The sequence below is a fragment of the Macrobrachium rosenbergii genome, chromosome 15 (genome assembly GCF_040412425.1).
Source record: "Macrobrachium rosenbergii isolate ZJJX-2024 chromosome 15, ASM4041242v1, whole genome shotgun sequence".
Classification (NCBI taxonomy): Eukaryota; Metazoa; Arthropoda; class Malacostraca; order Decapoda; family Palaemonidae; genus Macrobrachium; species Macrobrachium rosenbergii.
In genome coordinates, this window is record NC_089755.1 from 33479069 (window position 1) to 33506033 (window position 26965).

Consider the following 26965-nt stretch of genomic DNA (forward strand, 5'->3'; position numbering starts at 1 on the left):
TTTTTTCTACCAGTTTACCTTGATTAGACCCTCCACTTCTCTTTATGCTAGTGTCCCATTCCATTTTAAAAAAAATTTATTTTTACTGATGACTTTTTGACCATGATGTGTTTAATACTTAATCACTCCATTCATTTACTTATGACAGATTTATGCAGTGTCTAATGGGAAATTTTGTCAGGTCTAGTTAGAACTGTCACCAACTTAAGATGTTTTACCTGCGTCTTCACTATTTGAAACCCGAAAAATAAGCAGGGATCAAGCATAACCTCCCATCTGATAATTACAATTCCTCTTAACTTACAATTCGGTGTCTGACCTTCTATTAAGTCTGAATAACAAGGACATTATTTAACGTACACTTGATATTTTTCAAGATATCCAAAGTCCACCATTATGAAGATGACCTGGTATGAAGTATTCACAATGTAGATTTGTACATGTCTGATAGGCTGAAGTGTTACAGTACCGTGTCAGGTAAAGCAGCTTGATATGATACAAGGTTGTATGAACCTTTAACAGAGCAAATCCTAGCATGTACTACAACCAACATCCTCTAAACTTGTTCACCAGATCTTACTGGTTTTGCTGGCAACACTTGACAGGCTGCGACTGCAGTGTCGTTTACCAGTACCAGGTTTAACACCACTTAATTGGACAGAAGTCTTATTTTAGCTAGAGCCTTCACATCTTGAGCAGTTTTACAATCAACTTGAAATCTTCTCATGACATCACATCAGCTAATATGAAACCCAAATCGTTGTACTGCTGTTTAATACTTTGTGAATTTCATTTCTTTGTTAAGTCAGACTTAAGGATTCACAGACTTTCCATATCTGTAAAAAGGGTTCAATAAAAGCTGCTCTAGAGAATATGAGGTTTAATCAAACACTTTGACATGCAAGTGCATTGACACAATGTGCTTTGCCTATCACAATTTAGTATTTACATAGAGGGGCACATTCTAGCAAGATTCACAACTCTTGGTGGACAGCATCTATATAACCTTTGATATTGCAGTAAAAAATACAAGACATCATACCAATTGTGGACAGCTACTGTTTATGGTTGTTGGTGTAATGCACTTCTAAGACATGGTCCTGTTTTACAAGCCCAACTACTGCCTTTTCACGAGAGACGACATTCGCAAGTGAAGCAGTCTCCCAGTCAACACAAGTGAGCCACAACTGAGCTTTAGCGACACCTAGCTGAAAGGCTGTACAGAGTAAGTATGCCACCACAGACCCTTAGTCACACTTAAAACATTACACACTAAGTAAGCTTTATTTTTTTTTTATTACTAACATCATAACCTGCATGTGAATTTATATAATGCTGCACCTGTGTCAGTTGCCATTTGTTTTTATTGCCAAACGAGTCCATGAAGGAAATCTTTCTGCTAGCACCAAGAACTGTTAAGAAAGTGCCATATGCTACTGCTGAGTAGCAATCTCGACGCTGAGACGTGATCGCTTGGTTGCTTGTTTTGGTGAAACACCAAAATGCTTACTGGAATGTCACAAAAAATTGCTGCGGTCAGTAGCAGCGTCTTCCTAAGAGATGCATCGAGTCAATAAGGATTGTTCCCTTATGAGTGAAAAATATGAGTACTGTAATGTAGCAGCCTTATTGGAGCATCCACAGTAGCTGCTGCAATTGACTGACCACAAGGAAAGTCATCCACTGTACTTTTGCACAATAATGCACCTAGTGCCAAGGGTGTCCTGATGTGCTGAACTTCACAGCTAACACACACCCTCCCAAAAGGTAACCAACTTCATAGAAACACAAGAAACCCTTCAAATATAGATCTAGGAAGTTTTGCAAATGGCACCACATCTCAGATTCTTTCAATGAGAGCCATGTGAAACAAGCCTCAAAGCTCCACATTAAGAACTGTTGCTGCATGTATTTGCTATGCTGTTTTTACCTTTTGACGTGTATGCTTTTTCTCTGGATGTCATAGAGTGCAACTGACCACACCCCTGGCACCAAACATCCAACCAGTTTTGACATTAAAAAGATTAGGTGGTTGTGATCTTTCAGATGACAAAGCACAAGATGTGACGCAACAAGCAACTCCTTGCTTGGTGGAGTTCTGCACCTGGTCATTTTTTCCTCGTTGCGACACAAATACTAGACACTGAAGAAGCCAGGAAGGGCTAAGCATAGCCTACTGTACCAGCAACTAGGATGACCCACAATGAGAAGAAATTATTACCGGCATGAATGGTAACTGTGGTACGGGACAGGGAAGGAAGTTTGCATGGAAAGGGAAAATTAAAAAGGGAGGACAAACTTAAAACAGGGAAGGGTTGTTGGGATAATGTTGTGGAGAGAAGCAGCAAGACAGCTCCATTTACCACACTGATAGTGGGAACAAATTCATTAGAATGAAAAGCACCACCACTCATCCCCTGAAACTTTAGTTCCAAGTAACGAGAAGGGGAGAAGCCCTTGGTATGTGGGACAATGAGGAAAATTAAGTTGGCATGATTAAGTCTTATTGATGAAAACTCTCGAAGTATATTTGCATCTTTATGAAACTACCATCCAATAAAGGAACTTTTTACTATACAGCCTAAGACAACAGTGAAGTGAAGTGAATCAATAAATAACGGGAAAATTATAAGTGCTTCATTATACAGTACATACATTAAGCACACTTGTTCACTCAAGTCTTTTAGAAAAAAGTGTATTTGCACCATATAAATGCCCACCCCTCAAAATAAACAAGTCTCTTCAAATTACACCATATGCGTAGCTTCTGCTCAAAAACCCCCCCTGGCCATGATAGGGTTAACCATCTTGCAACCACAGGCAACAGCACCAAGCGATCAACATAAGACAGAAAAAACTGCAAGCCGACTGAAATTCCTTATATTGTATGAAAATGAGAGACTGGCAGGTGATGATAAAGAGCTTGTGTTTTCATTTCATACAGAGTTCACTCTGCATTACAGCAGAGAGGACCATGATGTGAGTTAGCAACTCCACCTGTATCCATTACAGGACACAGATCTGGAGTGGGGAAAAGAAAATAATTTCTAACATCAAATTTGCCAGTTGCAGCTCTCCTGGATTCCCACCTATCCAATGGCAACATGCTGGTCACAGTTAATATGAAATAAAAATGGATATTGGCCTACTGCAAGGCATCATCATATATAACAGCCGCCTACTTCCAGATTCATAAATACTCTCATCTTTTTGGTCTAAACTTTGTGACCTCAACCACACAGAGCTGGGGAAAAGCACAAGTACTGAAGCAAACTCTACTAAGGAAACACTATACGGCAAAAGGCTGCTGCTGATGAAGGTTTGGGAGAGGGAGGGAGGAGGGATCTGGGAGATAATTGGGAATGTAATGCAGAGCTGGAAAACCCAAGTTTAAGGATACTGTATTGTCAACAATCATAACCTACATGTATTAATTTAAACACTAAACGGGAGCTTGTGAATGTGCTTACAGACTGCTAATAACAGCCAATACCACAAACCTCTTGATCTTGCACACTAGTATCCAGACGAACCTAATTACGTGTTAAAACAGCCTTTTTGAAGAGGGGTGGTTTTATTAAACTTTCAGCATTAGAAACACTGTACTGTTAAATTATTGGATTACTAAATTTCTTATCTTACACCTCAAATACATACTGTACTGGGGCTTCCAATCATCTACATATATTTCTCCTATGTATATAACCACTAAGACACACACTATACCCAATGTAAAACCTCCTGAAGCAGTGACATACAAATGATCTAATCAATACAACTGACAAAAAGAGAGTTTCACCATAACTGTGCTGATTTCCCCAAGCAGAGAAAAGAAAGTGCTAGGATGCACTTAGGCTCACTCACACACAGAAAGAGAAGATTGCTTGGTACAAAAAAGTGTATTTCTTTCTAAGACATTTCTAATGTCCCATAATGAGTGGGAATGCTGGCTTCAAAGATGTTAGGTTTTCAAAATCTGGGACTGGAAAGAAGAATAATGGTAAAAAGAAACAAGTAGGATATGATTTGTGTTAAGGACTGGGTTAAGGACAATGCAGGGTTTTTAAGGAAAAGGAGGAACTTTGAAAAAGGCTGACCAAGTTGGAGAAGCACACTCCCAACTGTGGTTAACCCTAGGGTATTAAAATCAATCTTGAGCTGCAGGGGAACTTAAAATGCGCCAACTTCGGACACCGAACACCAACTAAGGTTCAACAGAAATTGCAGCCTTAATCTAAGACCACATAGAAATATACAGAAAACTATATTTAAAAATTAAAAGAATAAACCTACCTATTCAAAATTTCTTATTATTTACCAATATCAATAATAAATACACAACAAATGATGTAATGGAACTTTTCCAACACAAGGCGTGTGATGAAAATGTCGAAACTTAAAGACGAAGGATTGGAATGATGGTGCCTTATCCTTTCCCATCCTCACAGTGGAGCTTCTGTCCATAACAAAGTCCCTGCACAGATTATGAGGAGGAGAAAGACTCTTCAAAAAGTCCATAGCCTTAACTTGAGGATTAAAAGTTCTACCCTGGATGCAAATACATCTAAATATACAACTGCTTAACATTTCAAAGGTTAAAGCCTCAAAATTTACACGCAATATACCTCACTAGTCAGCAGCAACCACTGGCATAAGTAGTTTAGAACTAATGGATATACACAAATTAAAAAAAAATAATTCTGCCCTTCCCTTTAGAATATTTTACAAGGAAGGAAAACAATGAAAAGGGATCAGGAGCCTTAAAGGAGCGCCAGACAAGGTTACCTCTTGCTCCTTCAGCCTCTATCTACCCTTTGCAAATCATGTCTTTAATAATGCAAAAGACAACTCTGGCAGTGCTGGAGAGAAGCCTTTGGTATTGAAGAGCTCCACTGTGGGAAGGGGGTGGTTGGTTGTGGTGGTAGTGGAGGTGGAGGTGGTGTGGCGGTAGCAATATGGTGGTGGTGGTGGCGGGATGTGAAAGAACCACCAGATAACCACTACCACATTAGCTCACATCTTGATCTTCCACATCCTGAACCTGTTCCTTCTGTTCTCCTTCTCCTGCTGATGAAAATTTTAAATTGAAATATTTCAGACATATTCCAGACCTCAAGCAGTGATAACTTCAGGTGTGAGATTCAAGTTGTTTAAAAAATGCTCAACTTCAAAAATATAAGAATGCTCAAGGTTGAAAATGCAATGCATATTTCAGCAACTAATGCTGACTGATGAAAAATATAATGTTGCTTAACAAGCACAAAGCAAATGTTAGCATTGGCACCTACCTTCACCCTGCATATCTGAAGTCCATAACGTTAAGTTATCCCGCAAGAGCTGCATTATCAACGTTGAATCTTTGTAGCTTTCTTCTGATAAAGTATCTAGCTCTGCAATCGCATCGTCAAAAGCTGCCTTGGCAAGACGACATGCCCGTTCTGGACTATTCAGAATTTCATAATAGAACACTGAGAAGTTCAGCGCCAAACCAAGCCTGTTGAAAAAGAAAAAAATATTAACAAAATTGTTAAATTAAAAACATAAATGAAGTTTTCCAAGTAATACTGCACAAAACATTAATTTCCCCCCATTAATTTCATGAATAACTCAGCCCAGGTCATGACTTTAACCAAGCATATGTAAATATAAATACTGCATGGGTTTAGTTACCAGATATCCCATCACAAACTCCCCTGATACATTCATTAAAGTTTTGTCTCTTTGCTCCCTTTTTTCTTAAGTTTCTACACTGATGACATTGATTTTTCTACCACTTTTAAAACTGCACTAGGTCAACATCCAGTATTTAAGTGTATCCATCTTTAATTTGCCGCTACTTGCAAGAAGATATGACAAATTTTAAAGTACTTTGTATTTTTTCCTACCATACAAAATTCTAAAAGCTTGTATGATGGTCCCATATTTATTGCGGGCCTTCATACTGATCCAATTCCATTATTGTCAATTCAAATTTCTGTCAAAGCTGTCATCATATTCGTGAACAAAAACCTTTCCTTTGCTTTCTTCTTCTCAATTACCTTGCATACATCAATTAGCTCATGACCTTGTCATACTTGTTTGATATCTTTAAAGGCTGTAATCTTCATGCCCACATCATATTTAACTTGAGACTTATGCAAACAACAGTATATTACAAAACTGCTTTGACAAATGTGATATGAATACTAAAAACAATGAATAGTGCACGAATAGCAGACTAGTGGAATATTTGAAAACAACAAAGTCTGAGGATGCTACAGGTAAATCTGAGAGAGAGAGAGAGAGAGAGAGAGAGAGAGAGAGAGAGAGAGAGAGAGAGAGAGAGAGAGAGAGAGAGAGACGTACCGAATAGGATGCGTAGGAGGCAGTTCTGTCATTGCAATGTCACTAGCAGCTTTGTAAGCAACAAGAGAGTTTTCAGCTGCTGCTTTCCTGTCATTTGCAGTGGCAAACTCTGCAAGATACCTGTGGAGAGAATAGGGCAATTAAGATAATCACCTACTTTGCTTACTCTTGTCCCTGGAAATATCAGGTGACAACTTAGAAGCTGCTTAAAAGCTTCAACACATCTACACCACCTTCAAACATTCCAGAATTATTCTTTAGTTCTTGGTTGCTAACCAATCAAAACATCCCAGTAATGTTTTAAAAACAATTAGCTTCCCTAATGCACACGCAGTTCCTAACGTGTGTGACAAAATAACTGGAACAGAAAAACATTACCCAACACAAGGCACAAAATTTAATATGCATTTAAAACCTTCAAGAAAAATTTTCCAAAACAGTAAAAATTCAACGATAAAAAGAGCTCAGTCTTGATCTGGAATTACTCTGCCAAACTATTTAGTTGATGTGTAAGAAATATATTTCCCAAAAATATCCTTACTTATTGATGGAAGGTATATACCAAAAAGTTTCACCCTCTGAAATGATTCCAAATATCAAGTATTTTTCACTGCTACATTTTGGAAACTACTAATAAAAGTGCAAAACTAAATCAAGTGCATCTGTGTGGTACGAACCCAATTATCCAGCTACAGAGAGAGAGAGAGAGAGAGAGAGAGAGAGAGAGAGAGAGAGAGAGAGAGAGAGAGAGAGAGAGAGAGAGAGAGAGAGAGAGAGAGACTTATTCAAAGGGAAGTAAATACTGTCAACTCAATATCAAGATACTATGGTATGCTAATCCCATGAGACTTTCATCAAACTAAACATAATTATGCACTTCTATATTAATATCCTGACTGCTCAATTCACACCAGAATTGGAGAAAAATCAAAGGAAACAAAACAGTAAACAAAAAAAATCTAAGAGGTAAAATTTAAACTATTACTGTGCATTAATTACACCTTTCAGCTTCCTCTTCAATTTCACATCTGGACACAGAACTTCTATTTTAAATAAAAAAAGGGATGGAATTTCTGGGGCCTAAATCAAAAGTAATTACAGTTCCCTTTCAGAACTCTAGGAACTAGTTGGCATTACAGTGGCACCAGTTCATGTCTGTCTATGCCAGGCATGCTCATGCAGTTCACAAGGTCAAGGTTACTAATGCAGAAGAAATTTTTGTCCCTAAAGAAAAATCTCTGAGGGATACTAGTGGGTTAGCTTGTTAAAAAGAAAATAATAAATTTTTCTTTTACTAAGACCTTCAATCTCAACACAAGAAGTGCCTTCGGATATTTAATAATAATTACCCTTATGAACATATACCAAAAAAAGAAACTCTCAAACAACAATCAGTCCTGACCATTCTCAGCTCCTGATATACTCATCAGACAAGGACATAAATTAATCTAACTGCAACAGAACATCAATTTAAAAGTGTAATCATGTGAGGTATTTGGGTAAACTTATCAAGAACTTGAAACATTGCCTCAAAACCTACTAATCATTTTGATTTGGAATCAATAGGCATTCTTGCTATTACAGGATTTAAAGTAGGCAGGTTAAGGGGTGACTAGCTACTTTAGGAGGGGGGGGAATCAAAATTTTTAAAAAATCTTAAATTTTTCTTAAAGTAGTCAAGAATCCATTATGACACACGGAAAACATTGTAGAACAGCTTGTGGGCTGTTGGGACCCCTGGGGGCACTGAGTGTAAGGAGCAGCCAGCCTGCTGTGCAGCAAAAACCGTCCCTATTTATTCAACCATAATGCTGACTTTAGCCAGTGAAAATAAGTGATCACATATGGAATCAGCATTTTTGGCAACTGATAGTTATGGTGATGATTGTATTTACTGTATACAAGCAGCTACTCAGTGCATGAGACTTCAGTTGCTCTCAGAAAGAGAAACGGGGAGGATATGGCTCCATGATTTGCTCCATACCCAGCCTTATTGAGTCTCTAAACTTCATGTGCGAATATCTCATAAGTTATTTTTGCACCTTCATAGAAAATCCAATATGCGCTCTATTTTATTGGAACTCTGGCATTCTGTTGATATTGCTTAGGCAATGGAATGGTCACATTCAGCTAATTTCCAAATCTAAAAAGAAAATGAATATAAATGCACTGTAACTGATGATGATGTGGCGACTATTTATGACATTTAGATTATGGAAAAATTTTCATGACAAAGCATTTAGACACTTTCGAACTATACAAGAAAAAATTCATTTACATTGTTCAAATATTGAAGCTGCTACAACAAAAATAGTAAATACAACGTTATGACGGGACAATTATGCTCATACCTAAAAACAATAGCATGTAGTATTTATATATAAGCTTTCCACCTTTATTTTGCAAGGTTTTTTATAATGATTTTTTTTTACATCAAAGTAGTTAGTCACCCCTCGAGAATCTCATAATTCCAACTAAGCAGGTTAAGAATCAGATAATTCTTATGTTTAAATTAACACACCTAATGCTCACACAATAAACTTAAAAAATCACCATATTCTTCATATCAAATTTATGGGTAAGTTACTCATCTGGTAAATTTGTAGGATGATACAAAAGATGGGTCTCAGCTAACTCGGAGTTAAACAACGTTAATGTTCTACAGCTAAAGAATGCTGCATCAACTTAACTTTGAAATTACAATGAACACACTACAGAACTGTTTACATCAGTGTATCTGATGTAAACATTTGAGTAAAAAATTTTTCGCTATAGTTCTGTGATAAGATTTTTCTTTTCCCTGCTGAAATGCACTTAATGACCTTTCACTAGAAAAAGAACTCTGGAAGTACCGGAAGATTTGGCAAAGATAACTTCTGCAGCTGAAGAATCTTGCACATTTTCTATTACCTAAGGACTAAGGCAGCACCACTTGCTGCTTTCTATCCACAGGGATTGGGGAAACCTGACTTTGCCTTTGCCAAGTTATTTCCTTTCTTAACAATTTACTAGTACTGTATAGTCCAAGCATTATATCTATAGCAAGGCCAACGAGTACTGAACTTAAAATGATTTGGGTGAAGCCCTAATCTTTTGTTTGGGATGGGTCCCCATTTTTCTCATTATTTTGCCTTCCTTGTTCATGCTTGGAATCTGTCACGAAACTGAGTTTTCTACCCTATATGCTAGTAGTAATGTATGTGAAAACAGAAAGATAACCAGGCAGTCTAATGAAATGTTTTAGAATGCACATACTTCAGACACGCCAGTAAATGAACACAAAAGAAAGTGAAACACTTCATGCCCTAAAGTATATATAAAACAAGACTGTTTATTTATAATCAAACCAAGAACCTAATTCTGTTAATAACAAATGTACTTACCTTAACCTATGCTTCAGAACATAATGCAGACTAATGTGAAACAGTTTAAAGAAATACACCACTTACTGAAATGTGCTGTAGAATTTTGAGTTTACTTGTTCAGTTTGGCCCACGCCTTTGCACAATAAGCATGGCCAAGATAAACAATGCCTGTTTTAACTTTAAAAACCTAATTTTTTAATAACATCCAGGAAACATTTCTTTGAAGGGGGAAATTTCTTTTTATATTACTCAGTTTTTTGGGGGGGCAAATGTAAAACAAAGGCAAGCATACAATTTTCCAAAAATATGCACTATCAATCTAATGCAGCTGCATTAATAGCAGCTACAAAAAACCACACATATTTATATATAAGCAAATATTTTGTGCTGAACATAAGTTGCTGTTGCATGAATGCTTAGCACTTAGTTGTGACTTGTTGCACTGTCAAATGAATTACCACAATAACTGTGCTGTAATATCATTAAAACTCTCAAAGGGCTTTAATATTTTAGCATGAGCATGGAACACCATAAATATCATAAAGCTGTTAAAGCAATGCAACTGCAAGCCACAGGAACAAAACAAAATCTCCAAACTAATTATAAAAAAGTTCCAAGACCACTGTGGTAAAAATCTTACTCTCAAATATTTGTAAAAACTTTTTACAATGTGTAACTTTGATAGACCCATCAATCAAACTGTCCCCATATGTGCAGTCTCAATGTAAAAATACTTTTCGTCCTCAGACAAACGACGAGAAACTGTTTACGCATGCACCCGTGGATCAAATGGCAGATACTATCTACCCTCATCATAGTTTGTGCAGGCTACATGCAAAATCAGTGAGATACGAAGGGATGGGAGTTAGGCACTAAATGTCTGATAGATGGGTTTATATGAAATATGAGTTAACTGTACTAAATCCTCAACTGTTTCACCACTGACTTACACCGTAATATGCATCTTACATATGCACAAGCTTTTGCTTTTCTGGGAATCTATGTTCAGCACACTGTATTGTAATTATCAATATTTTTAAAAGTAGTTTAACCATATTTTCTAATTCTCGGGTCTTGTTCCCAGCATTGGTCTTATTTTATCAATTACAACTTAAAAATGTAAGAAGTGGACAAACAATGATAAACACTGAAACGTCAAAATTTCTTTCAAGGGTTGTCTCAAAAACATTGTTGCTGGTTGTGTAAGGATCAAAAACATTGTTACTGGTTGTCTAAGGAGACAAACACATTAAATGTCATTTCTGTTCTGCATTCTCAGACCGAGTCATCAGGGTTATTTAACAATTGAACACCAAAATCAACCAGTATGCTCAAACCGTTGAACTTGAATATAGAATTTAGGCCAACAGCCAAGCACTGGACCAATGAGGTCATTCAGCGCTGTTCAACATTTAGTTATCAACTTTATTATTCCAAACAACAGCAGATTAAGTTCATTTCCTTCACCAAGCATAATTATTACTGATTAATCAATCTTGTCAGTTTATATTATTACTCAAGTTTTGCAAGGTTACTAGTTGACATTTTTAACTCTCATAGGGATGGCCTAAACGGTTGTTCTTGATGAACTAGAGGACCTTATTTAGCAATGTGACTCCCTAAAAATTCTATAATTGGATAAACTGCAAATGTTGAAGAATCTGAAAATTTTACCAAAACATTTCTTTCCAATATGTGAAATATGTTGTTGGTTCAACGTTGGTCAATCACTGAAGATGCAGTGATTATAAATGTTGTTCTGCATTTGGGTATTTGGGTTCGTAAGTTATCCATCCAGTGGCAATGGGTCAGACGAATGTGACCAATTCGAATACAGTATATTACCTGTATGTGGAGTCCCTTTTGGAATGGACACCACACAACAGCTGGTTTAATGTTGTTTATTTGTACAAGTATTCAATAATCCATGCCATTTACTGATCATGATGGGTTTTAGAGGCAGTAAATCATTGCCAGGAAATACAATATTTCACCCAGTCAATGACTGCAGCTTTTGGCTACTTTATCGGCATCCTTATTTACTTAAATGGCTACATTATGTACAGAATCAACATGCTTCAACATTTACACCAACTACAATATATTTGTGGAATGGAAACTTACAAATTGGTTGAGTAAGGATTACTAAGAAAAACTTTATGCTTCTAACATTAAAAACTATATACATGTTTTGGATCCATTTTTTTTATTTTTATATTGGCTTTGAAAAACAGTGGAATGAAAATCAGCATGTTATATATGAGGCTGCTAAGTTACTGCAAAATCATTCGTTTGAACCTCAGATGATAACAGATTGATAATGTCACTGCATCACTAAAACAATTTCCTGCAGACTCCATTTTCAAACGTCAAAATAAATAGTTGCCTCATACATTATTATTGTACAAGTATTTCAGGATACTATTATCAACATGTGCAGTCAAAAGGCTTACCGTATTCACAAATAAAATATTCATTCCATGTTTTGATCTTAACAGGAAACTACCAATACAACACTAAAATTAAACACAGTTTATGTAAAAAATAACGAAAAGTCCAACATACAAGTACCTACTTTCACCCATCATGCCAACTTGTAAAACATAGACCATTAACAAAAATATTAAATTCACCGTGTAACAAGGTACCATTAATGGCTTTTGAAATAACGAGACTGTGACAGATATCAACAACCATAAAACATGCACTTCTGTAAGGATGCTTAACATGCAGCATACACAAACTGTGGAAAACTACAATCTGAACGACTTCACCATATTCAACTTTTCACAGCTCAAGTATAAAAATGAAGAAAAATGTAAATATGCTAAGTAAAAAAGACAAAATATACATGAACTATGTGAAAAAGCAGAAAAATACCTTACCCTCTCCATTCCTTGCAGTGCAGTAGCTGTATGGATCCAATACCCTTTGACAAATTTACCATTCACTTATCACAACCATGGATTTGGAATTATTGCTTTGTAAAGCAATGTTATTAATCCTAAACACAAGAGATCACTGCAAAACAGGTAACCAAATACCAACCAGTTGAGAATTCCTCTATGTATGCCTACATACAATGGACTTGAAAATAACCCATCATAATTATTTCATACCCAGGGAAAGGAAGGACAAAAGTGGTAACCGCAAATACATCTACTTTGTGAAGTCTGATAATAAACTATACAACTAATAGAAATCTTGGTAACCAGTGACTTGGCTTAACAGTACAACACCTAAAAAGTGATTCTACAAACTGTAGGTTGGGAAAGAAAACAAATAAAAGCTCTCTAAAGGAGGGGCAGAAGGGAAATGGGGGAGGGGAGGGGGTTGAAGGAAATGAGGACTACCGTAGAAACAATATTTACCCCTCTTCATTCTTCTTGTCGTTGCCAGTGGCAGACTCAGCAAGATACCTGTAGGCAGAGACGTTGGGACTACTTAGAGATTGTACTGTACGTACCACACTCCTCGGTGCGGAATTTATGTCTCTGATTTCCCTTCAATATTAGTAAGCCAAATACAATTCTAACTGTAATACTGTACTTCTGGAAATAAAAAAAAAAAATAAAATGGAAAAAGAAGAGGCACAGGCAAAACAAAGAGTGCGATACACCATAGCAATGTTAAAAGCTAGGAGTGCATGAACACTGAAGATGTAAAATACAGGGAAAACTGGCAAAGCAATAAAGAAACAAAATTCCACAAAATTCTTGGCCAGGGACGATACATAAATATCAACCACCAATCACTCTGCATACCATGAGTAACAATCTCAAAATACCACTGGACATAAAGCTTTAAAAACCTGAAAATTTACTTCAACTAAAAATGTACCAGAGCAGATCTAAAAAAAATTCAAAAAATGCCCTCCCTACAGTACAAAAATGTGCTTGGAAAACTATATCAAGGACTAAATTGGAAATTACCATCACATGAAAGGTTACTGATTTAACAGCTTTGTTTGCAAGAATTAAAAAAGTTTAAAAATCAAGGGAAAAAAGTGCAAAGAAAATTTTCTTTTAGAATCAAATCTATGAAGTTTGTTTAACCAGACCAGACGCATTAAATGACACATGGCTGACCTAAAAAGTCAACGGTCAAAACGTGCAGGTTTAGTATGAGACGACCATCAGGCAGTAAGTGCCAGTGTCTTTATTATCAATAGTCTCCAGGTTTTGATTTCAATACTCAAAAGTGATAGCACTTTCCCAAAGGTTTTGTTTAAAGGAAAGTTCACAACTGTAGTATGGCAAACTGAAGTAGTTGTGCACTAAGCACAGACTGGAAAAGAGCAACAAATCATAAGTATACTAAACACAACACAACAGTGGGATGATGCACGATACCTTTACATATAACCAATTTCAGTGTCCCATTAAAGGCAAACCTTAGGCAGTACCTTTATGTTATTACTATCGGCAAGGACTGCACCATTAATGCATAATATTTGACATTCAATCAAAACGGAAGCCCCCTTCCCTTGACCTTATCAAATCAATAAAAGCAATAATTTGGGAAGCAGGCCACAGGGATAAAATGCAAGTACAATGCAGGAACAAAGATTCTGAATTAAATACTCTACTCGTACGACTGACTTAAGTGCCAACTTTACAACTGCAAGAGAGCTGCCTCTAGAGAAAAGGATTCATGGTGAAACTGAAAAAACAAATTACTGTATTTGTACATGCAATACAAAAATTTCATAAAGTTTCATGAAGCAATTTCAATTTGCTAATGCTTAATAAACCAAGCTGCCAAGGGCACAAGCAGCAGCTCTCTCAACTCTTAAAAAGGAAAAATAATTACCTACTCAAAACTGCATATAACTGGTGCTCAGTGAAAGCAAATTAAAACATAACTGTAAAATCACAACTATTTAGATGGAGAGAGAGAGAGAGAGAGAGAGAGAGAGAGAGAGAGAGAGAGAGAGAGAGAGAGAGAGAGAGAGAGAGAAAAAAAAAAAAAAAAAAAAAAAAAAAAAAAAACTTCCATTTACCTTCCTCATGAAACATGAGGCTAGGGGGAACAAAACTGCACCTAGTACAGTATTACAGTCCTCCAATAAACTACTAGTGATCTCAACTAGTTCTTGGCCCACATATGAAATGTTAGGTATCTGCTTCCTAAATTTCACATCATTCAAGACTTGTGACGAACACTACAAATATGCTGTACCCTATACACGTAAGAAATTCTTCCCTACCTCTGTTAATGGCAAATCCTTACAAACTGGATTATAGGACACTACATTTGACCATCAAAAATATATGCACAGTCAAACTATTACAATTATTATCAGCAATAATCAGTCCACTGTTAAAACGACTCCCATGGGTCTGGTCTGAAGAGTGCTCTTACAAATAAAATAAAATCTTATTCAATACATAAAAAAAAAAATTATTCAATACCACTAAACAAAAAATCAATTTCAACTGAATATGTTTAATTTTGTGACAAATTTCTTTGTCTTAGGCTTGACATATGCTCTTAGCTGAAATTCAGCGAGACATACATACCCTTATTCAATCAACAAAAGGACAATGCTTCATGCATTACAAAATAACAAAACTTAATGAAACCAAGGCAAACAACTCTGCCCCAAGTGATATACTTGACACCAGAACATCTAGTTGGTGGTAAAATAAATCTAACAACTCATTAAACCTGTATAGTACAAGTCAGGTAACATATCTACCTATCTATCTTTAGGCACTGTTTTATAAGCATGCAATTCAAATATTAAAAATAAGGTAGACACTTCACTATAAATGCAAGTTACATAAGCAATAAAAACTTTACCGTAATGTCAATCAAACTGTTTATTTGAAAGCATGCAACATACACACTGACGTCTGCCAATAACTAATGCCCATCTATAAATGAATATACTACTACAGGCACATACCAACACTCAAAATCATGTCAGTTCTAATGAGATTGGAGGGCATAAAATCTGCACAACTCACAGTGGCCGCAGAAAGCCAGCAAGCTGCAGATACAATGAACTACACACACGAGCAAGCTCAAGCTAACAAAGGATACAAGTTCGCTTATATGTAATTCAGATCATTATCACACATGACCAAAAACCCCAGTTGTGTCACATGAGTTCTCCAGAAAGAAAAAACAAAAAGCCTACACAGATACACCATAGTGTGCCATGACAAAACATGGACTCTATCCTACTTTGAAGCAGAACATCCTGTAAGTGTTCACCTCATAAGCCATGTATTCTGCATTCCAAATGCAGCAAGGTCTGCTCCACTAAGGGAGTAATGGGGTTACCAAAAAGTCACCAAAATAGAGTACTGTACTCCGGTAGATTACAAAATTTTACAACATAATTGACTGTAAGGATACAACAGGTTACCAAGTAGCTGCTTAAGTCTACCTTACTGTTAAATGTGATCAATGCAATGAAGGACTAAAAACTAAATTAAAAAGTGCTAAATCGCTTATCACAAAAATGAGTACTATGATAAAATCAATGCTTACCCTTGTCCTTGAATGAGTCTTACAGCAAGGACTTCAAACTTATTATCTACTTACACAAGAAAAACACGAGATGACATTAAAAAACCCACACATACACACCAAATTAAGAGGACATGCCTGTCCAATACTGTTTGGTAGGATTTACTCACCACAACAAAAAAAAACATGAATTTAACATGGCTGCACACAGCTTCAATTATTACTCACCTGTGGTAATCACCTTTCATCTTGTAAAAGAATACTCTGCTTTCTCCAGCTGATGCCGTTGGTATAAGGTGCTTGTCTAACAACCCAAGGATGTCAGAACAGATGTCCTTCAGCTCCTTTTCCACCTATCAGCAAAATTTCATATTAAGGTTTAGCAACTGTCATAAACTATTTAATCAATTATGAAGTGAAATGTTGTTAAAATCCAGATATGAATTTTTATTTTGTTGACAAAGACTCACTTTGTCAAACAGTTTTGTAAAAACCTCACAAACAGCCTCTGGAGACACTGCCCAAATAGTCTTCCCAATTATAGTACAGTGCTTCCAAACCTTATCATTTTGAGCAGGGCAAGGGCGGGTAGTAGCGTTTAAAATCAAACATTCTCAACAAATTTGTCTGGTATTTGTCTGAACTAAAAACCTAAAGAATGCTAATTTATTTTGTAAACCTAGCCATTTCTCTTATTAAAAGGATTCATGTCCAAGCTAAGCTGCCCCTGGGGCATGTAGCAGTTGAACTCAGACAAGATTTATGGGCTGCCCCAGAGCAAGAGCCTGTGCCAGCACAAGGCTGGCTTAATCTAAGATGATGATGATAGAAGAAAATGACGAGTGTGGAAATAAAACCTCTATAAACTAAAATAATATAGTATTGTGTAGAGTATTTTAAAGTACAAAGCATGTGAAGAATGAACTGTGAAAACTTTATTTTTGCTTAAAAAAAAAAAAAAAAAAAAAAAAAAAAAAAAAAAAAAAAAAAAAAAAAAGTTTCATATATTGCAAGTGTGGGGAGAAAATGCAGTGGCACATACCTAAGCGCAGAATGTCTCCAAGATAATATATGTATATATAAATATGTTGTAAATTTATATATAAAGGCAGTCCCCAGTTATCGGCGGGGGTTCTGTTCCCGGCAGTGTGATGATAACCAACCGGCGCTGATATCCGGTTATCGGTGCCACCGATAACTGGGGATCAGGACCGATTATCAGGGATCGGTGCCAAAAATCCAGTTATCATTGTCACTAGAAAAGTGCCGCAAAACTGGATCACCGATAACTGGGGACTGCCTGTATATGTGTGTGTGTGTGATTAGTACTGTATTTATATGGGAGGGGAAAAACAGAGATTGGAAAAAATATAATCAGTCTGAAGGTCAATGTAAATAAGGAGGATTCAATTATTACTCCCCCTGCCCCCCAAAAAAAACTCTAGACAACGTAACACACACATTTGCTGGAGTCACATTTCCTTACTAATTGCAATTGGAATTATGAAAATAAAATCTTTTTAAAAATTGCGATATTTTGCACTTTTTCTACTGCTCTTGTCTTGTAAGTAAAATTATGAAAATCTTTTTAAAAATTATATTTTGCCTTTTTTCTACTGCTCCTGTCTTATAAGTAATCTTACAGTACAAACATCTTCAGAGATTTACCATGGATGTTTTGAAGAGTAGGCCCAAACAAAGATTATTACTGCTCTCAAAGGTAAGGATTAAAAAGGAATACACATGGTCACTTCCAACAAAGTACATTTGACAACATGGAAGGAAATGCCTAAAAGGACAAGAAGGATTGGAAATAGTATAGTTTAAACAATCTCCAACCCAAGTTCAACTTTTTATTATGGTTAAAGGGTCTTCACAACAATTCCGATTAACTTCAACTTCTTTTGCTGTTTGAAACTTCTCAAAGTGCAGTTCCCTCCCCCTGGTCCCTTAGGCCACCCTGGTATAAACATTACAAAATGCAGCATGGTACAATGTCAATGTCTTAAAAACGAAGACTTCCTTGTAGAAGACAAAGTCTGCATGTCATGTATATATACCAAAAAGTTTTACAACAGCACACCAAATCTTTAATGAAAGTGTGTTTTGGATCTGGAGAAAACCTCTTGCAAAAAAAAAAAAAAAAATAAATAAAAAAAAAATTACAGAACAATGAAGGTTACAGGTAAGGAAATGAACACTATTTTTGAAATTTGTCAAGATATAAAAAAAGGGGATTATCTTCTTGGTAAAACGAACCTGTGTCCTGTATGTTCGAATCATTTCCAATTTCTCTTCACCACCTTTGTTTTCTTCTTTCTGTTCTATGGAAGAGATGATCCTCCAAGATGCACGTCTGGCACCGATGACATTTTTGTAAGCGACTGATAAAAGGTTTCGCTCCTCAACAGTGAGTTCAACGTCCATAGACGCAACCATCTTCATGGCCTCGACCATCTCTGTTGGAAAAAATCATACTGTTTAATCAATGATGCCACTTTCATGGACCCATGGAAAAATAATTACATGAACAGGCACTGCATTAAACTCCTGGCTTCCAATTTATGACACATACTTAACCCTGGACAAAATCCATTAGCCAAACAAAATATGGTGCAATGCACTACTGTATTAAAAAAAAAAATAAAATCTAAGTGTATAGTACCACTGTCTATACCCCTTAAATAAAATTTGGCCTTACAAATTCTTAATGTTGCCATTCATCACTATTTCAAGAAATTTTTGTTTAAAAAATCAAGATGATTTGCTATGCAAAAAGCTCTGGGCTGTGGCCCACAAGCAAATGAAAATAGATAAAGACACTACTCCAGCTGTTGTTGTAGTTTTTCAGAATAGCATTTGGGCAGTGATTAATATATATATATATATATATATATATATATATATATATATATATATATATATATATATATATAACTTTCAATATAGCTTAAATTTGGCAATTCAATAATAATCTCTAAAAAAGAACTCACATACCCCATGAACAATACAGCAAATACAACTGGCCAATGATACAACTGAACATCTCATCACCTGAACTGTATAAACATGGCAAAATCTCAGAATAATCTCCATTTTCCTTGATATAGTCTTTACATTAATATATTTTTGGAACTAAGAAAAAATAAATCCATAACCAAACAATCAAGTAAGCAGGATTTAATCAAACAATGAAAGTGAGTAATATCAGTAGTACATGCAAGGTACTGCTGTTATACACTGATATACAAGGCATAAAGAACACTAGCAAAAACTGAACTGAAATATGTAAATATCCCGAGGAAAAATTTTTGGCTTTCTACCTTCTTCAATCTGCAACCTAATAACCAATAGGTTAGAAGTAATGCAAAACATCTATTACTGCTTTGTGACACTACAGTACTTAAAGAGGTGTGAGGCTGCTTACCAGGATTTCATAATTTGTGCCTGGAATACAGTATATATACTTTCCCCCAATAAAGATTGGATAGCTCCTGATGTAACAACAAAGCAAACTGGTCTTTCATGACTTAGTTCAATAAGAGTTACTTCTAAAAAAGTAACTTAAGGGACACTTTTTGAAAAATAGAAAACTAGAAAACTATGTAAGTTTATATTTTTAATGATTCAAGGCTATGCCTGATACGGTATTACAGTAACATGCAGCATGGGTAATTTAACATAACTCAAAGCTGGCCAACTCAAATCTTGCCCAGTTGGTTAACTAGTCATTCTGTTTTACCAAGGGGGCTGGACTGTGGTGAGACATGAAATGTGATGTTACACCTACACTACAACAACAGATGCTGGTGGCATGTCTGACTGCATGCCTATGGAACAAATCTTCCTGAAAACCTATCTGGCATTTTCCTAGTGTGCATTTTTGGTTTATCCACATTTGCCCAAATGGATAACTGTCTGTTGACTTTCCAATACTAATGCATTTTTTCTAAAAATCTTGTTTGACAATATTTGATTGTTTCATTATAAATTTCCTCCAAGTGACATTTGCACATATGAAGACAATTTCTTTCATGAAATTTTCTTAAAATTTTCAGCAACAGACGCATTATATATGTGCCCTCTTCCACACCTCCAACAAAACTTTGTCACAAAAACTTCATCAATGGTCTGAATTTCTTGTTTCATAAAATTTTAGGGCTGCCCTTTGCATAAAACATTTGTTGATATGAACTAGATCTGTTGCAGCTCTTTTGGTCATTACTCAAAAACTGCCTTCCTAGTAATTTCTTCCACATCTTGTCCTCCTTTGCAATCTTTTCTACTGAGACTTTACTGACCTTGGTAGCCTTTACTGTACATAGCATTGCTTCATATACATTTCTAACAGAAGATCCTTCCGGTCTTTCTAACAAGAAATGTTTTGAATTGTACTATATGATTTCTGAGACTCGACCTTGAAGGATTCTCAACGAAGAGCTTTGACCTTAAATCACTGAAGCAGGTTATTTAATACCATCCTTAACCTCCAACGAGGAATCTAGATGCAACAACACTAATGCCAAATTTCTCTTTCTGGTGACTGAAGAATGAACCCAGAAAAACATCAGAAAATGTTTTTTATATCACAATTACTTTTTAAGCTTTTTTCACTCCTTTTAGTCATTACAAAGATTCCCTTTTCTCATTACACATTCCTATAAAATGTTTAGTTTAGCAGTGTGAGTAAATGGCCCTGATCCACCCTTCGACCCTCACAGTAAAATCAATGGACCATGGTTTGTTTTACTTCTTGGTTTCCCCGCTTTCCAAACACTTCCCAGAAGGTAAAAAAATGAAGTATTCTGTGTATGATATAATGTATTTCAACACAGTAGTTAGTCACTGCGGGTCAGTGGCCCCTTTTTCATCTTAAAAAGGATTATCATTTCCAAGGGCCCTAAAGATGATGAATGAAATTTGGGCCATTTTCCCAGCAAGGTTTCATTTTCTGAAAGTAATGTTGGTTGAAAATTCAAGTGGTCAAAACAAACTTGTCCACGTTACTTTAAGTAATTTTAATCCTACATATATAATCATATATGGCCTATGCCGAGACCAGAGACCCTACAATAACTAAGGGAAGTTATTTCATAACGTAATTCACAATTCAGTACAGCATAAGATGTCGATCTGTTGGGTTGGTCAATCCAAAATTTCAGAAATAAAGCTAACAATTATCTTGCAACATTTTAATGAAGTACTACACATCTTTTAAATATAAAACTTAAAACTTTGTGATTCTTATGGAAACCTGCCAAATTTAAATAACATACAAGGGACAGCACGTTTCCAAACAAAGCCAATTGTTTGAGACAACTGATTGAAAATCAATGCAATAGCAGAATTCTAAGAGGAAATGGTAAGAAGTATTGTTTCAAGAAAATCTTTTTCATTTGCTTTTGATTGATTTTGTAGTTTTACAGCCTTTTCATTTTCCCAAAACATTTTTTTAACCCATATATAATTATTAACAGCAACAAACAACTTACAAATGAACCTAAGTATTCAAAAATCTTGGCACTGCTTTTGAACTGATGACCAAACGGTGAGAATCTCTTTGTCACAAAAAGGAATAAATTTTTGTATCCAGTAAAAACAACATTGCTGTAAAATGTCGCAACCTTTAGTTAAAATATTTCACTAGTAACAGTCAACACTCTAGTTAGCAGGCAACTTTTTGGCCAAGTGATGGGCGACATAAAATGGATTTGTTAAATTCTTGAATATGGTGTCCCTGACGCTGACCCTAGCCTCATAGTACTATTGCTAAAGAAGCACATTCTCTACTGGTAGACAGAAAACTTAATATAACAAGTAAAAAATGCGTCAAAATTTCTTCAGCACAATCAGGTTTTCTGTATAGAGTGAACACCCCAGATTCGTGGGGATGCGTCCCACCCCCATTTAATAGGTCAAATCCTGTAATGCTTAAAACCCTCTAAAAACACTTAGAACTGCCCATTTTTATTGCTTAAATCAAGAAAACCCTGTAAAAAAATACTTATACCCGAGTATTTTAATAGTTTTATCACAAAAAGTGCATTTATTCGTGAAAATTATATGAAAACAGTAAAGTGAATATTTCTCAGTGAAAAATACCGCAAATAGGCGAATATTCCGCGAAAAATGGCTAGATGTGTTCCACAGAGAAACCAGCTAATGTGTGAGTCCGCAAACCGTGAGAACGTGAATACAGGGGGTTTACTGTAGCTACTACAGTGTATAATCAAGGCCACTGAAAATAGATCTATCTTTCGGTGGTCTCAGTATAATGCTGTATGAGCCGCAGCCTATGAAGCTTTAACCATGGCCCGGTAGTGGCCTATCCTATATTGTTGCCAGAGGCACGATTATGGCTAACTTTAACCTTAAATACAATAAAAACTACTTAGGCTAGAGGGCTGCAATTTGGTATGTTTGATGACTGGAGGGCAGATGATCAACATACCAATTTGCCGCCCTCTAACATCATTAGTTTTTAAGATCTCCAGGCAGACAGAAAAAAAGTGTGGACAGAATAAAGTGCAAACGGACAGACCAAGCCGGCACAAGAGTTTTCTTTTGCAGAAAACTAAAAATGTACTATTAGAGTATTACAGTGCTTGATTAACCCTGATCAGACATTTTAAAAAACTCAGAAGTTGCAAAGACAATACACAACATACTTTATTTGGACTTACACCTTGCTGTAACTACCAAGGTTTGATGAGAATTGCAAATCAAGCACAGATATTACTTCTTCGGCCTCTTATTTCTCACTCAGCCTCCAGCCCCTCTAAGCTCGGTTAATATATTTCTCTCTTAGCCTCCAGCACCTCTAAACTCAGCAATATATTTCTCCCTTAGCCTCCAGCACCTCTAAACTCAGTTAATACATTTCTCCCTGAGCCTCCAGCACCTCTAAACTAAACTCAGTAATATATTTCTCCCTTAGCCTCCAGCACCTCTGAACTATGTAAATATATTGCTCCCTCAGCCTCCAGTCCCTCTAAACTCAGTTCATATATTTCTCCCTCAGCCTCCAGCACCTCTAAACTAAGCTTAGTAATATATTTCTCCCTTAGCCTCCTGCCCCTCTAAGCTCAGTTAACATAGTTCTACCTTAGCCTTCAGCACCTCTAAACTTAGTAACATATTTCTACCTTAGCCTCCAGCACTTCTAAAGTAAGTAATATATTTCTCTCTCAGCCTTCAGCACCTCTAAACTAAGTAATATATTTCTCTCTTAGCCTCCAGCACCTCTAAAACTAAGTAATATATTTCTACCTTAGCCTCCAGCACCTCTGAACTAAGTAATATATTTCTCCAATAGCCTCTAGCCCCTCTAAACTCTGTTAATATAATTATTTCTCCCTTAGCCTCCAGAACCTCTGAACTAAGTTCAGTAATATATTTCTCCCTTCGCCTCCAGCACCCTTAAAATATGCAATAGATTTCTCCATTAGCCTCTAGCCCCTCTAAACTAAGTAATATATTTCTACCTCGTCCTCCAGCACCTCTAAACTATGTAATATATTTCTCCCTTAGCCTCCAGCCCCTCTAAACTGAGTAATATATTTCTCCCTTAGCCACCAGCCCCTATAAACTAAGTAATATACTTCTCCCTTAGCCTCCAGCCCCTCTTAACTAATATATTTCTCCCTTAGCCTCCAGCCCCTCTAACTAATATATTTCTTCCTCAGCCTCCAGCCCTCTAACCAATATATTTCTCCCTTAGCCTCCAGCCGCCTCTAACTAATATATTTCTCTCTTAGCCTCCAGCGCCTCCAATTTTCAATTATAGAACAACTAACAGACTCTGAGAACTAATACTTCAAAGGGTTTGGTAAGGAAACTCCACACTAAAGGTGACATCCTGAAAGGGCATTGGGGAGACTTTTACTTACGGTGGGAAATGCCACAAGTATAGCAGAAAGTTTTACTCAAGTTACCATTTACATTTAAGACCTTTCAAACTGAGCTATAGAAGTGAATTTAAATCTAGGCTACATCATAAACCACAAAAACCATTCTCCAATATGTTTCTTTGCCTAAATGAACCATATGCTGACTCTCAATGCAAAATCAATCTCTAAATTGCCCAATCAATACTTAAACTGTTCGAAATATCACTTCCTATCTAGGCTACTATCCAAATTTAAAAATTAGTGTGTAAATATTTTCTCATCTTAGAGAAGAAACACTGGGTAGCATCTTTGAGCCAAAGTACAACGTTGGGTAACTACGGCAAGACTGATTTTACTCGAGGAAAAATGACATTTTGCATGTGATAGTCTACTTGAACTGAGAAAGCCAAGACTCATGTTAACCATTATTACTCCATAACTTTCCATAACCGATCAAGTTGTTAGTCCAATTTAACAATCGTTATAGTGTTTTTATAGATAAACCTCAATTTTTTAACTTACTTAGAGCTCTGTTTACCTCAATTTTACTGGGTGTCGTTTAACTTCTGCATTGCCCATTTGGAAATCGATCCTGACCTCACTTATCCTAAAAGCCCACATCCTATGGCAGAATATCTAATCCATCCTAAGCCACATAGGCTACTCAGTAAATGCACAATAGTGCAATGAAGTGCCGTAGCCAGGGGTTTGCCTACTCTGAGTGCCAAAGATTCTTGCTCTAATTTTACCAAACTAAAAAGACAAAATCAGATTTGGAATAAAAATACTTGACCTTTGTCATTAGTAACATTAATAAGACAGAAAACTTCATGCTCACTTCATTGCCTGTAACCTAAAATCTAGCAGACATAGAGGACAAACCTTGACTAAGCCTTAAATGGCATAATGGAATAATTAAGATTAACAAAACTTAGGTGTGATGAAGCTAGTTGCACGGTGCAAAGAAAGATACCCTAAAGGTACCGGTAGTCGTAATTTTACGGAATAACTTCCTTTCAAATACTGAAAAATGAGGAATGCAGGACCATGTGCCTAACAATATTTATTCCCCTATGACTAACTTTGCTTTACAGGGATTAAATACGAACTACTAAGCTCTAGCATTGATCTACGACCAACCTACTGGTAAATGCATTCTGCCATCCTTAAATATAGGTGTAGTCTACAGGCTACACCAGCACTGGTATCTGGGTATGGTTAATCTCTAGGCTTCTACTCGAAGTTTTCTCTCCCTCGAGAAACAGAGGCGGCTCGCCTGGTCCTTGAATAGCTCAAGAGGCCCTTGAGAGGAACACAATGCCCCACAAAGGACTACCGAGCACATGCTTGGGTTTTAAGGCAGCCATTTGGCGAATCTTCAGCGAAGAGAAAGTACCTTAGACCTAGATCTAAATAGGGTATTTTTTTAGCCTTAAAACTGACTGGATACGAGTGATCTGCTGAATTCTACAGTAAAAAAAAAAAAAGAACCCGCCATTGTAGGGTGATCTTTAGAATACCGGCCGTTTGGACAAGCCCTTGGAGATTTGGACCATGAATTTTTTTCCTCCATCAAAATTTTTTTCCTAATTTATTTAGACAATACGTCATCATGGCAGCAGGACGTTGCCCATGGCAATTTCAGCTGTTGATGGTGCAAAAGAGGGGCACAACCAAAATGATCGATAATCGCCCACCCCAGTCTCTCTCCCTCTCTCTCTCACGCGGTCACAAATGTCAAAAAACTGTGGGCGGCCAAACCGCCTACACCCACCCCGCCCATCGTGTCAGGACAATTTTAGGGCACATATGACACTCCCTAGGTCAGCCCAAGACAGATCCTTCATTTTAGAGGGTCAATAATAAATAGAAAAGGCCCCAAGAGGAATAGAAAGAGGGCAAAGAGCGAACACTTTCGGCCCAAACGCGTCGTCGGCTGTCAACGAAGCCGAGGTTGGGTCTCTTAGATCGGCGCAAAACTCACTCACAATCCTAAACAAAAATCCTCTTCATCTGTAACTCTCACCGTCATATCTCTCTGCCTGTTCGGCCAGTTTGGCCCGGTAGACGTTATCCTCCCTTTCCGTCATGGTGTAGAGCCGCTTGGGAGGCCGATGTCACACGATATAAAACGAAGATACTCTCCCACGACACAGAATGAGGCTACACACACAATATGGCCGCGCCCGACACAGCTGTGTCTTTCGGCTCAGTTGTGTATTCCTCCGCGCCCACACCTGCTGCCTCCCCTGGATTCCTGGGCCCGCTACCTTTGAATTTTACTTGGCTCCCCAAGCCTTTTTCTCAAGGGTGGGCCTATTTGATCAAGTCCTTTAAACAAATCATCTTCAGTTGAAAAAGTAGTAATTAGATCTATACCCCCTTGGTTAAATTCCAGTTCGGAACTGGTTACGTCCGCCTCACAAAACGAGGACTTTCTAAATCAGGTTCTTTTACGGAAAGGCAAATTTGAACTTTAGAAACGTCTGCGTATATTAAAGAGGTGCAAACTTCAAGCATTTATTTACTCTAATTATTATTATAATGCACTTGGTCACTTTAAGGTCTTTAGTCCAGGGTTAGGGCCATGGTTAATGAAAAATGGACCTTCTGAAAGGCAGGATAAGATTATCTAGAAACAAGGTAGTGCCAACCGCAAGCGACTTTTCAAGTTTGTGCGTCTGCTGGGTGCCTTTTTTTTTTTTACATCGGGATACAGACAGATAACGGAGTGGGACTCGCACACATGTACACATACATTATATATATATATATATATATATATATATATATATATATATATATATATATATATATATATATATATATATATATATATATATATATATATATATATTATATATTTATAATGTAGTTACAACTACT

At 36.6% G+C, this 26965-nt stretch overlaps 1 protein-coding gene across 4 annotated transcripts; it reads right to left on the reverse strand.

Moving 5' to 3' along the window:
• Positions 1 to 865: 865 nt before the first annotated feature.
• On the reverse strand, positions 866 to 26486 carry 14-3-3epsilon (tyrosine 3-monooxygenase/tryptophan 5-monooxygenase activation protein epsilon). Of its 4 annotated transcripts, none has more exons than XM_067117391.1 (7): positions 26106 to 26338; positions 18450 to 18649; positions 16419 to 16543; positions 13082 to 13129; positions 6346 to 6465; positions 5289 to 5494; positions 866 to 5067 (listed from the first exon to the last, which is right to left on the reverse strand). In XM_067117391.1, exons 1-7 carry the CDS (start codon positions 26167 to 26169, stop codon positions 5009 to 5011), a joined length of 822 nt encoding a protein of 273 aa, XP_066973492.1. In that variant the 5' UTR covers positions 26170 to 26338; the 3' UTR covers positions 866 to 5008. The 4 variants fall into 4 exon arrangements, with proteins under 4 accessions (XP_066973492.1, XP_066973493.1, XP_066973494.1 ...); XM_067117392.1 differs by having other exon boundaries at positions 866 to 5064; positions 26106 to 26294; XM_067117393.1 differs by lacking the exon at positions 13082 to 13129 and having other exon boundaries at positions 26106 to 26486.
• Positions 26487 to 26965: the final 479 nt, after the last annotated feature.

Excerpts from the sequence above, each read along its gene's own strand:
- 14-3-3epsilon (XM_067117391.1), bottom strand. The coding sequence starts at position 26,169 with ATGACGGAAAGGGAGGATAACGTCTACCGGGCCAAACTGGCCGAACAG. Across the intron at positions 16,544-18,449 it reads TTCGAACATACAGGACACAG|GTGGAAAAGGAGCTGAAGGA; the intron begins GTTCGTTTTACC and ends TTTTGCTGATAG. Across the intron at positions 5,495-6,345 it reads CCTCCTACGCATCCTATTCG|GCTTGGTTTGGCGCTGAACT; the intron begins GTACGTCTCTCT and ends CTTTTTCAACAG.